The sequence below is a fragment of the Cherax quadricarinatus genome, chromosome 81 (assembly GCF_038502225.1).
Source record: "Cherax quadricarinatus isolate ZL_2023a chromosome 81, ASM3850222v1, whole genome shotgun sequence".
NCBI lineage: Eukaryota > Metazoa > Arthropoda > Malacostraca > Decapoda > Parastacidae > Cherax > Cherax quadricarinatus.
In genome coordinates, this window is record NC_091372.1 from 14,418,607 (window position 1) to 14,432,117 (window position 13,511).

General features: G+C 43.0%; 1 protein-coding gene across 2 annotated transcripts in view; it reads left to right on the forward strand.

Annotated features, from left to right (window-relative positions):
- Nucleotides 1-13,511, forward strand: part of LOC128699934 (RNA-binding protein RO60) — a 331,808-nt gene that overhangs the window by 144,025 nt on the left and 174,272 nt on the right. For both annotated transcript variants that reach the window (XM_070102461.1, XM_070102462.1), the window contains exon 6: nt 4,783-4,910. In XM_070102461.1, the coding sequence (XP_069958562.1) occupies nt 4,783-4,910 (128 nt within the window). The remainder of the gene's footprint in view (nt 1-4,782; nt 4,911-13,511) is intronic.

A 13,511-nucleotide genomic window follows, 5' to 3' on the forward strand; every position in this document is an offset into this window, starting at 1 on the left:
TTGTCCTTGGAGGCAAAGAGGGAAATGTATGAGAGTATACTTTTACCAACGCTCTTATATGAGTGTGAAGCATGGGTGATGAATGTTGCAGCGAGGAGAAGGCTGGAGGCAGTGGAGATGTCATGTCTGAGGGCAATGTATGGTGTGAATATAATGCAGAGAATTCGTAGTTTGGAAATTAGGAGGAGGCGCGGAATTACCAAAACTGTTGTCCAGAGGGCTGAGGAAGGGTTGTTGAGGTGGTTCGGACATGTAGAGAGAATGGAGTGAAACAGAATGACTTCAAGAGTGTATCAGTCTGTAGTGGAAGGAAGGCGGGGTAGGGGTCGACCTAGGAAAGGTTGGAGGGAGGGGGTAAAGGAGGTTTTGTGTGTGAGGGACTTGGACTTTCAGCGGGCATGCCTGAGCGTGTTTGATAGGAGTGAATGGAGACAATTGGTTTTTAATACTTGACGTGCTGTTGGAGTGTGAGCAAAGTAACATTTATGAAGGGATTCAGGGAAACCGGCAGGCCGGACTTGAGTCCTGGAGACGGGAAGTACAGTGCCTGCACTCTGAAGGAGAGGTGTTAATGTTGCAGTTTAAAAACTGTAGTGTAAAGCACCCTTCTGGCAAGACAGTGATGGAGTGAATGATGGTGAAAGTTTTTCTTTTTCGGGCCACCCTGCCTTGGTGGGAATCGGCTAGTGTGTTAACAAATAAATAAAATAATGGGTACCTGGGTGTTAGTCGACTGGTGTGGGTCACATCCTGGGACAAAACTGACCTAATTTGCGGGATATGCTCTGCATAACAAGCAGCTTTCTATATAGTAGTATGTCATTGATGTCAGCTAGGCCTGTAACCTTGTACATGCACTTGTAGAAATAAAGATACTGTATTATTATTATTATTATTATTATTATTATTATTATTATTATTATTATAAGTACAGGTCTGCCATCACAAATCCGGCAATCAGTTATTCGGTTCCTTCAGTTATTCGGCACTAATTTTGGCTAGCATAATTTCAAATTTCCAGGGTCACTACACCAACCTGCTTGTGCTGTTTGGTGGTGCTATTTGCTGCATAAGTCATTCCAATTTCTTTTTCTCCATTTATTGTTTTAACCTAGCCATGGTTCCAATGAATAAAAGAAATGCTTCTCATTATGTAAAGCACCCACACAGTACATTATCCATTTAAGATAAGGTGACTTTGAAGCCAGTGTCGGTTGTCATGAACTCAGTCTCATGATGCAGGAGAATATGCTTTATTATTATGCTAATATCAACACTACAGCTTATTGCCTATCATAATTGATCTAATATGACATAAGAAACAATATAAATAACATAAAACATGTTAAATACTCCAGAATGAATAATATTTGGCATAACACCGAGCAGTTCGAAAGAGTTATGAAGAGGATATGGTAAACAAATACCATTCTCCTATCCTTGTCTTGGGGGCTTATATTAGAGAAAACGGAGTATAGCACAGGGCTAACTATGATATACACTCGTACTCCACCATAAACATGAAACAAAAAAGTTATTTCTCTCTATAGATTATCACACATAGCAGCATATGTGTAGAGAACCTAGGATAACCCCAAAAAAGTCAACGTGGCTTATTTTTAGTACCTGGCTTGGATTAGCCATATATGATTTTTGGTAAATATTCAATTCCCAGCCAGGGTAGAAACATTAGGCGTGTTTCTTTACACCTGTTGTCTATGTTTACCCATCAGTAAATGGGTACCTGGGTGTTAGTCGACTAGTGTGGGTGTTATCCTGGGACACTGACCTAATTTTCTTGAAATACTCAGCATAACAAGTGGCTTTCTATACAGTAGTACAGTATGTCACTGATGTCAGCTAGGCCTGTATACCTTGTACATGCACGTGTAGTAAATAAAGATATTATTATTATTATAATTATTATTATTATTATTATTATTATTTTCTCAGTTGTTTGTTGGGTTATCTTATTCAAACTTGGGCAATGTATGATGGAAAGATACTTCTTCACGTACACCAAAAATGAAAGAAATCAGACCATAAATAGCGGAGTTCACTTCTCAGCCATTAGCGGTATATTTTTGTATGGTTGTTATGGTTATATTCTCATTTTTTTGGTCTCATTTGATAGAAGGAAAGTTATATTACAGAAATAGATACGAAAAGTACCTTGAAATTGCGCTAACAGTAGTGAAAATGTTCTATTCTTTAGCGAAGCTCAAGAGTAAACAAATGACGTCACCGTCCAGTACCTGTCCGCCTGCCAGTCTAAATTCCAGTACAGAGTCAAGAATGGATTGACATTATTTATACAATTATTACAATAATGCAGTAGTCTGCATAACAGTAAATCTTTTTTTTTTTTTTTTTTTTTTTTTTTTTTTTAATAAAAATTCCAAATGGTAAGCAAGAGTAATATAAAAGGCGCCTGTAGCCGTGACTAATGAACAGAGAAAATGTTATTTTAGTGCCAGAAATGTCTGCATTGTTTATTCTGGATCCTATTTTGAAATTGGCATCTGTTGAAATTTGTGTGAAATCGGCCAAATTGCCAATTTCTGACCACTTTATTGGGTAGTTGAAATAAGTGAATGGGCGGTTTTTTGTACTCAGTTGACAGACTAGAAGTAAATAAGTTTATTCAGGTATAAGATTATCATACATAGCAGTGTATGTATAGAGAACCTGGGATAACACAGAAAAGCCAGACAAAGTGACTTATTTCCAGTACCTGGCTTGGGCTTGCCATATATGATTTTTGGTAAATATTTTTTTTTCTCGGTTGTTTGTTGGGCTATCTCATTGAAACTTGAGCAATGTATGATGGAAAGATGCTTCTTAACGTACAACAAAAATAAAAAAGACGGACGATAAATGAGGGAGTTCACTTCTCAGCCTTTAGCCGCCTCTTTGCAGTATATTTTCGTATGGTTTTGATGGTTGTATTCTCATTTTTTGGACTCATTTGATAGAATGGAAGATATATTACAGAAATAGACATGATTTTGATTGCTTTCATGATGAAAAGTACCTTGAAATTGAGCTCAAAGTAGTGGAAATGTTCGATTTTTGCCGATGTTCAATGAACTGTGTAAGTCAAGTTGGTTAATTTTATTAAGTGTATTCTAACTTAACCAATCTGTAATTCAGCAAACTCAGTAATCCGGCACATTACAGGTCCCAATGATGCCGGATTTGTGATGGAGGACCTGTAGTAGGTTCATAGACAGCAACCACCCAGGGAGGTACTACCCTCCTGTGGTATTAGATTGATAGATAGCAACCACCCAGGGAGGTACTACCCTCCTGTGGTAGTAGGTTGGTAGACAGCAACCACCCAGGAAGGTACTACCCTCCTGTGGTGGTAGGTTGGTAGACAGCAACCACCCAGGGAGGTACTACCATCCTGTGGTAGTAGGTTGGTAGACAGCAACCACCCGGGAAGGTACTACCCTCCTGTGGTAGTAGGTTGGCAGACAGTAACCACCCAGGAAGGTACTACCCTCCTGTGGTAGTAGGTTGGTAGACAGCAACCACCCAGGGAGGTACTACCATCCTGTGGTAGTAGGTTGGTAGACAGCAACCACCCAGGGAGGTACTACCATCTTGTGGTAGTAGGTTGGTAGACAGCAACCACCCAGGAAGGTACTACCCTCCTGTGGTAGTAGGTTGGCAGACAGTAACCACCCAGGAAGGTACTACCCTTCTGTGGTAGTAGGTTGGTAGACAGCAACCACCCAGGGAGGTACTACCATCCTGTGGTAGTAGGTTGGTAGACAGCAACCACCCAGGGAGGTACTACCCTCCTGCCAGATGAGTGCAAAATGGAAACCTGTAATTGTTTTACATGATTGCTGGTGTCTTTTTTTCTGTCTTGTAAACACACCAGATAACAGGTACATCTTGCTACATAAGTAAGTCCATGCATGTACATATATATATATGTGTGTGTACAAATACATCCAAGTTCTCTTCTATTTTCTTAATAGTTCTTATTTATTTCCTTTCATCTCCATTGGGAAGTGGAGAAGAATCTTTTTTTCATAATCCACACATGTTATAAGAGGTGACTAAAATGCCTCAGTCAAAGATGCACTTGAGCTGGTCTCAGAGGATCTCTAATAGAGGCTGAAGTACACTAAAAACCCAAGTTAACAGACCTTGAATTAACTGATCTTGGGTTAATAGACCTCGAGGTGATGAACCTTAATTTTATGGACTTCAAAAGTAAAAGACAAAATCTACTGGCCAGTAGATTAGGAAACAACAGGTAAAATCTGTTAACTACAAAATTATTGATTATTGTTACAATCACAGCAAAACATTCTCATGTCTCCCCATCACAGTCACTTATTATTGGCCTCCCTCTCTTCCCATTAATCCATCAAATAAATGGTTTACTGTATATAGATCTCTTTCTCCATGGGGAAGTGGAAAGGAATCCTTCTTCCATAAGCCATGTGTGTCGTAAGAGGAGATCAGAATGCCAAATGCCAAGAGCAGGAGGCTAGTAACACTTTCTGTGTAAACTACTAAATGTAAAAAGGAAAACTTTGCTTTCTCTATTTGCAGGTCACCCTACCTTGGTGGGAGACAACTGGTGTGTTAAAAGAAAGACAAAAGGATCTCATTTACTTGAGTTCCATTTTTCTGTGTAAAATGGCTGGTTAGTTTTGATAACTATTTCAGTGAGAGATTAATTGACATTGTTTGCCTTAATAATAATAGTTAAAACATCATTATTTCCTTTGTAAGCAGGTGGGTGAGTTTATATTGCAGGGACGCAGGTGGTGCTGCACTATGTGTTCATGGGTCTGGAGAAGACTGTCAGCGAGTATACTGACAAGGACAACACCAGTGACCTCTTGGAGTTGATGAAGATCCTTGACAAGGATGGTCATCCTCAGGTACCTTACTGTTATCTTCTCTATGATAGTTGATGAAGATCCTTGACAAGGATGGTCATCCTCAGGTACCTTACTGTTATCTTCTCTATGATAGTTGATGAAGATCCTTGACAAGGATGGTCATCCTCAGGTACCTTACTGTTGTCTTCTCTATGATAGTTGATGAAGATCCTTGACAAAGATGGTCATCCTCAGGTACCTTACTGTTATCTTCTCTATGATAGTTGATGAAGAGCCTTGACAAGGATGGTCATCCTCAGGTACCTTACTGTTGTCTTCTCTGTGATAGTTGATGAAGATCCTTGACAAGGATGGTCATCCTCAGGTGCCTTACTACTTTCTTCTCTGTGATAATCTCACTGCTAGGGGAGAGTTTGTGTTTGCTTATTAGCATATGGAGGATTGAGCCTGCAGTGCTTGTTGCATTGAATAGCCCACACTGGCTTAGTGTTTTTTATAACTATATATTGTATAAGTATTTTACTGTATGGGCGTGTGTGTGTGTGTGTGTGTGTACACATATAGATTCATAGTAACCAGTGAAGAGGTGGGGCTAGGAACTGTGTGAGTATACACAGTTTTTCATTTTGTGGCAACCAAAAAAGAAAAGGGGGGAGGGGTTTGCCAGAGACCAAGACAGAAAACCAGGAGACTGGAGGATGAGCCTGCAAAGGAAGATTGGGTAGCAGAGCTGATGAAAAGGGAATATGAGTGGGGAAGGAAGCTAGAAGAGCTTAGCATGAAAATGGAGAAGAGGATAGATGCAGAAAGCAGGAAGTGGGAGATGCAAGTCACGGCAGCAGAGACTAAGATACAGAGATTAGAAGAGGAGCTGAAAAATCTGAAACAGCCTAAAGAACTAAAGAGCAATGTGGGCACGACATCAGAAACTGCTATGTCAGTCACAAATGAGGGAACTGTGGGGAACCAAGGAGTGAAACTGTATGCAGAAGCCCTACCAGACCATCATGGAGCCTGAGAAAAACGATCACATCAGGAACAGTTGAGGGGACTGTAGAAAATGAAAGAGCTAAGCTGTTGCAGAGGCCCTAACAGACCACAGCAATACCCAGGGAAAGCTGAGAAGGGAAAATGATGGACCACTGGGCCCAGGGACAACAGATAGTGAAGAGATTGAAGAAAAGAAAGCTGATATGGAGGCAGCTCAATCAAATCAGGGGGATACATAGGGATATGCAGGGGAAAATGAAAGGGAGAGATCAGTCTTTGTTTATGGGCTCCAGGAAGTTGAAGGGGAAACTTACAAAGGAAGAAGACAAGAGGAGAAAAAAATGATTGGAAGCATCATGAAAGCAATAGGAGAAGATGACATGACCCAGCTGGCAAATTTTCTGAGAATAGGGGGGTTTGCAAGAGAAATAAACCAGCCAGTCAAAGTGATTTTCAAGGCAGAATCGGCTCGAAACAGGATCCTTCAGCAGAAAGCAAGACTAAGGGATATGTCGGCATACCAGAGGGTGTATCTCGACCGCGACAACATGAGAAGAAAGGCAGAAACTGAAAGGGATGGTACAAAGACAAAAGGAGGAAAGAGAGGTGAAGACGGAGATAGACAGGAGAACCCAGACTCAGGTGGAAGTTCAGATACAACCTCCCTCACAACCACTTATAGAAGCCCCTCAACCAGGACAACCCCAATGCAGCCAAACATTCTAATCCAAAACACATTTGCCATACCCAATGCCCCCACCCATCTCATTACAAACTCCACCTTCACAGCAACCACCCATAGTTCCTCATCAGGTCTCTCACTTCCCCAACCCCAGTGTACCCCCCAGACCACAGTTTTAGAAAAGAAGTTGAAGGTTTGGTATACAAATGCAGACGGAATAACAAATAAGTGCGAGGAGTGGCATGAAAGAATCAAGGTGACATCCCTAGACATAATAGCACTCACAGAAACGAAACTCACCTGGATGATAACAGATGCAATCTTTCCACCCGGATATCAAATCTTCAGGAAAGAATGAGAGAGCAGAAGGGGAGGAGGAGTTGCACTGCTCATTAAAAACCAATGAGGATTTGAGGAAATGGAAGGAATGGGTGAAAGGGACTACGTAGTAGGAACAGTCCAGTCTGAGGGTCATAAGGTGGTAATTGCAGTAATGTACAACCCACCATAGAACTGCAGGAGGCCAAGAAAAGAATACAACAAGAGCAACAGAGCAATGGTAGACACACTAGCCGAGGTGGCAAGAAGAGCTCAAAGACAGGAAGACAGACACACACACAGGCAGACAGAAAGGCAGACACACACACAGGCAGACAGAAAGACAGACACACATAGGAAGGCATAAAGGCTCACTCATACAGGCAGACAGAAAGACAGACACACATAGGAAGGCATAAAGGCACACTCAAGTCCTAACCGATATAAGCTGGAAAGATATACTAAGCAACACAGACCCAAACTTATGCCTAGAACAGATTAACTCGGTGGCACTCGATGTATGCACAAGGCTTATTCCTCTAAGAAAAAGGAGGAGTAGATGTAAAATAGAAAGAGACAGGCGCTCCCTTTACAGGCGACAGAAAAGAATAACAGAGCGGCTAAAAGAGGTCAATATATCTGAAATGCGCAGGGAGACACTGGTCAGAGAAATAGCAAGCATCAAACTTAAGCTAAAAGAATCCTTTAGGAGTCAGGAATCGCGGGAAGAACTAAAAGCTATAAATGAAATCGAAAGAAACCCAAAGTATTTCTTCTCCTATGCCAAATCAAAATCGAGAACAACGCCCAGTATTGGGCCCCTACTTAAACAAGATGGGTCCTACACAGATGACAGCAAGGAAATGAGTGAGCTACTCAAGTCCCAATATGACTCAGTTTTTAGCAAGCCGCTAACCAGACTGAGAGTCGAAGATCAAAATGATTTTTTTATGAGAGAGCCACAAAATTTGATTAACACAAGCCTATCCGATGTTATCCTGACGCCAAATGACTTCGAACAGGCGATAAATGACATGCCCATGCACTCTGCCCCAGGGCCAGACTCATGGAACTCTGTGTTCATCAAGAACTGCAAGAAGCCCCTATCACGAGCCTTTTCCATCCTAAGGAGAGGGAGCATGGACACGGGGGTCGTCCCTCAGTTACTAAAAACAACAGACATAGCCCCACTCCACAAAGGGGGCAGTAAAGCAACAGCAAAGAACTACAGACCAATAGCACTAACATCCCATATCATAAAAATCTTTGAAAGGGTCCTAAGAAGCAAGATCACCACCCATCTAGAAACCCATCAGTTACACAACCCAGGGCAACATGGGTTTAGAACAGGTCGCTCCTGTCTGTCTCAACTACTGGATCACTACGACAAGGTCCTAAATGCACTAGAAGACAAAAAGAATGCAGATGTAATATATACAGACTTTGCAAAAGCCTTCGACAAGTGTGACCATGGCGTAATAGCGCACAAAATGCGCGCTAAAGGAATAACAGGAAAAGTCGGTCAATGGATCTATAATTTCCTCACTAACAGAACACAGAGAGTAGTCGTCAACAGAGTAAAGTCCGAGGCAGCTACGGTGAAAAGCTCTGTTCCACAAGGCACAGTACTAGCTCCCATCTTGTTCCTCATCCTCATATCCGACATAGACAAGGATGTCAGCCACAGCACCGTGTCTTCCTTTGCAGATGACACCCGAATCTGCATGACAGTGTCTTCCATTGCAGACACTGCAAGGCTCCAGGCGGACATCAACCAAATCTTTCAGTGGGCTGCAGAAAACAATATGAAGTTCAACGATGAGAAATTTCAATTACTCAGATATGGTAAACATGAGGAAATTAAATCTTCATCAGAGTACAAAACAAATTCTGGCCACAAAATAGAGCGAAACACCAACGTCAAAGACCTGGGAGTGATTATGTCGGAGGATCTCACCTTCAAGGACCATAACATTGTATCAATCGCATCTGCTAGAAAAATGACAGGATGGATAATGAGAACCTTCAAAACTAGGGAGGCCAAGCCCATGATGACACTCTTCAGGTCACTTGTTCTATCTAGGCTGGAATATTGCTGCACTCTAACAGCACCTTTCAAGGCAGGTGAAATTGCCGACCTAGAAAATGTACAGAGAACTTTCACGGCGCGCATAACGGAGATAAAACACCTCAATTACTGGGAGCGCTTGAGGTTTCTAAACCTGTATTCCCTGGAACGCAGGAGGGAGAGATACATGATTATATACACCTGGAAAATCCTAGAGGGACTAGTACCGAACTTGCACACGAAAATCACTCACTACGAAAGCAAAAGACTTGGCAGACGATGCACCATCCCCCCAATGAAAAGCAGGGGTGTCACTAGCACGTTAAGAGACCATACAATAAGTGTCAGGGGCCCGAGACTGTTCAACTGCCTCCCAGCACACATAAGGGGGATTACCAACAGACCCCTGGCAGTCTTCAAGCTGGCACTGGACAAGCACCTAAAGTCAGTTCCTGATCAGCCGGGCTGTGGCTCGTACGTTGGTTTGCGTGCAGCCAGCAGCAACAGCCTGGTTGATCAGGCGCTGATCCACCAGGAGGCCTGGTCACAGACCGGGCCGCGGGGGCATTGACCCCCGAAACTCTCTCCAGGTAAACTCCAGGTCATACAGGCAGACAGAAAGACAGACACACATAGGAAGGCATAAAGGCACACACATACAGGCAGACAGAAAGATGGAGACACACATAGGAAGGCAGAAAGGCACACTCTCACAGGCAGACAGAAAGGCACACTTATACGTACAGGCAGACAGAAAGACAGAGACACACAGGCAGACGGTAAGACAGATAAACCGACATAGTTAAACACACATGTTTTTGTGTAACAGTGAAAACAAATAAAGCCAGGGTTCCATGCAACAGTGCATGATCATCGTGTCACCCCACTGCTTACCCTGTCAGCAGTTTAGTAACACTCATCTTGACACCATGCATCAAGGAGTTTCATATACAGATCTCCCTCAACATTCATGAGGGTTAGGGGATCAAGAGCTTGGGTAGCGTTTATTCTGTTAGTGGTTGGATTTGTGAAGGACCTGCCAAGTATAGGCCAGCATTCGTATACAAACCAGGATGGTATAAGGAGAGGAGGATAAATGAACATTCAACGTCACACTTACCTTTATTGAAGACTTTTGTTGGTATATGGCAGACAGGTAGGAGGGGAAAGGGAGATGAGTTTATTATAAGAACATAAGAACATAAGAATGGAGGAACACTGCAGAAGGCCTACAGGACCATACAAGGCCGGTCCTTATCAAAATGACCTCTACCCAAAGCTACCCAAGAATTTATTCCCAAACCCAACGACACAAAGCAAACCCAGCCCCTCCCTCTCATATATTTGTCCAGTCTCTTTTTAAAGCTGCTCAAAGCCCTAGCCCGATCAACCTACTGGGAAAATTGTTCCACGCATCCTCAAATCTGTTAGAAATCCAGTACTTACCTATGTCCTTTCTAAATCTAAATTTATCCAACTTAAATCCATTATTCCTGGTTCTTACCTGGTTTGACACCCTTATGCCCGTCATCCACTTATACACTTCAGTGATATCTCCCCTCATTCTACGTCTCTCCAGAGAGTGGAAATTTAAGGCTTTAAATCTATCTTCATATGGGAGATTCCTTACACAGTACAGTGGACCCCCGGTTATCGGCCACAATCTGTTCCAGAAGGTCGGCTGATAACCGAAATGGCCGATAACTGAATTAATATTTCCCATAAGAATTAATGAAAACAAAATATATTCGTTCCCAACAAAAATATTCACAAAAAAAGTAATTTTTTTTTACAATTATGTAAGTACAGTGGACCCCCGGTTAACGATTTTAATCCGTGCAAGAGGGGTAATTGTTATGCGAAATAATCGTTATGTGAATGAATTTTCCCCATAAGAAATAATGGAAATAAAATTAATCCGTGCAAGACACCCAAAAGTATGAAAAAAAAAATTTTACCACATGAAATATACATTTTCCTACACACAAAGAGAAGGATACATGCACAATAGTAGAGTAGTACATGCACAGTATATATTGTGCATGTACTACTCTACTAAATGAAGAATAAATGACACTTACCTTTATTGAAGATGCAGCAATGACTGATGAGACACTGTGTCCTGGGAGTGCCTTTTCCTCCTGAGTACTGTAGGTCCTGTTTGGCATTTTCTTCCAGAACAGGCCTTATCACACTGTGTATGCCACTACGATTCTTAAATCTCTCAAACCAACCTTTGCTGGCTTTAAATTCACCAATATGAGCACTAGTTCCAGGCATTTTTCCCTGTTCACCTGGGTGTTAGTCGACTGGTGTGGGTTGCATCCTGGGAGACAAGATTAAGGACCCCAATGGAAATAAGTTAGACAGTCTTCAATGACACTGACTTTTTTGGGTTATCCTGGGTGGCAAATCCTCCGGGGTTAATTGTTTCTTGGTATTCTCAATAAGCCACACCAACAACGGTGCTACAGCAGCAGCAGCAGCTGACGGTGGTACAGCAGCAACAGACGGTGGTACAGCAGCAACAATGCTACAGCAGCAGCAGACGATGCTACAGCAGCAGCAGCAGCAGACGATGCTACAGCAGCAGCAGCAGCAGCAATGCTACAGCTGCAGCAGACGATGCTACAGCAGCAGCAGACGATGCTACAGCAGCAGCAGCAGCAGCAGACAATGCTACAGCAGCAGCAGACGATGCTACAGCAGCAGCAGCAGCAGCAGCAGCAGACAATGCTACAGCAGCAGCAGACGATGCTACAGCAGCAGCAGCAGCAGACGATGCTACAGCAGCAGCAGCAGCAGCAGACAATGCTACAGCAGCAGCAGACGATGCTACAGCAGCAGCAGCAGCAGACGATGCTACAGCAGCAGCAGCAGCTGACAGTGCAGCAGCAGCAGCAGCAGCAGCTGTACCACCAATAGTAGCGATACTTATCAATGATCTTTTTCTTCTTCTCTATTGTAATTCTCACCCTTATTGCTGTAGGGTTGGCACTAGAAGCTTTCTTGGGGCCCATGGTCACTTATTTTCCAGAAAAAGCACCGAAAACACTGTAATAATACGAAATATTCCGATTGTATGCTTGGATGTTACCGCGGAGGCTGGCTGGTAAACAATGCCACCGGCGGAACATGTGAGCGTGGCTCAGGCCGCACATTGGACGCGTCTCGGAGGAAAATCGGTAAGCGGGTTTTTAAGCGGTATGTGAGGCAAAATTTTTGCAATTAAAGTAAGCGGTATGCGAAATAATCGCTATGTGATGCCATCGTTATGCGGGGGTCCACTGTATTACATACCTTTATTGAAGGCTAATGCTGGCTTCTGGAAGATAGGAAGGAGGAAAGAGGGAGGAGTTAGTACAGTGGACCCCTGGTTTACGATCAGCTCCCGGTGCGACCAATTATGTAAGTGTATTTATGTAAGTGCGTTTGTATGTGTATGTTTGGAGGTCTGAAATGGATTAATCTAATTCACAATATTCCTTATGGGAACAAATTCAGTCAGTACTGGCACCTGAACATACTTCTGGAATGAAATAATATCGTAAACCGGGGGTCCACTGTATTTGGAAGGGGAATCCCCCTCCATGAAGACTTTAGGCAGTAATGCCTTCTCTGGGGTTACTTCCCTTCTCTGTCTTTTAATGCCACTAGAACCAGCTTGAGAGTCACTGGACTCCTGTCTCACAAAATAACTGTCCAGAGCGTTCTGTTTCTATCGTCTCTTTAAGATTTCCCTGAAGTGGGACAGGGTTTTGTCACAAAACATGTTGCAGATATGGCTTGTTTCAGCTTTGTCAGGGTGGTGTTTCTCTTCAAAAGCTTGCACCCTGGTCCACATTGCACACACCTCTTTAATCTCTGAAGAAGGCACCTCCTTCACTCCCTCTTCCTCCTTCTCTGAAGCAAGTTCCTCAGCTGCAGTCTGTTGCTGTTCAAGTTGAAGCTCTGGCAGCTCTTCAGTGGTAAGCTCTTCCCTGTGGTCCTCCACCAACTCTTCCACATCCTCACCACTCACCTCCAACCACAGGGACTTCCCCAAAGACACAATAGAGTCCACAGGGTCGGCAGGGTCAGGGTCACTGTGAGTCTCAAACCCTTCAAAATCCCTCTCTTGGACACAATCTGGCCACAGTTTTCTCCAAGCAGAGTTCAAAGTCCTGGAAGTCACTCCCTCCCAAGCCTTACTTATAAGGCTTATGCAATGGAGAATAGTGAAGTGATTCCTCCAGAATTCTCTTAGGTTCAACTGAGTGTCCGAGGACACTTCAAAGCACTGTTGAAACACTGCTTTTGTGTAGAGTTTTTTGAAGTTAGAAATGACCTGCTGGTCCATGGGCTGGAGGAGAGGAGTGGTGTTAGGAGGCAAGAACTTCACTTTTATAAAACTGAAGTCCCTAAACACTTGGTCTTCCAAGTATGGAGGATGTGCTGGAGCATTGTCCAGTAACAGGAGGCACTTGAGTGGCAATTTCTTTTCCAGGAGGTATTTTTTCACACTTGGGCCAAACACATCATTAACCCACTCTTGGAAAATTTGCCTTGTGACCCGTGCCTTACGATTAGCTTTCCACATCAC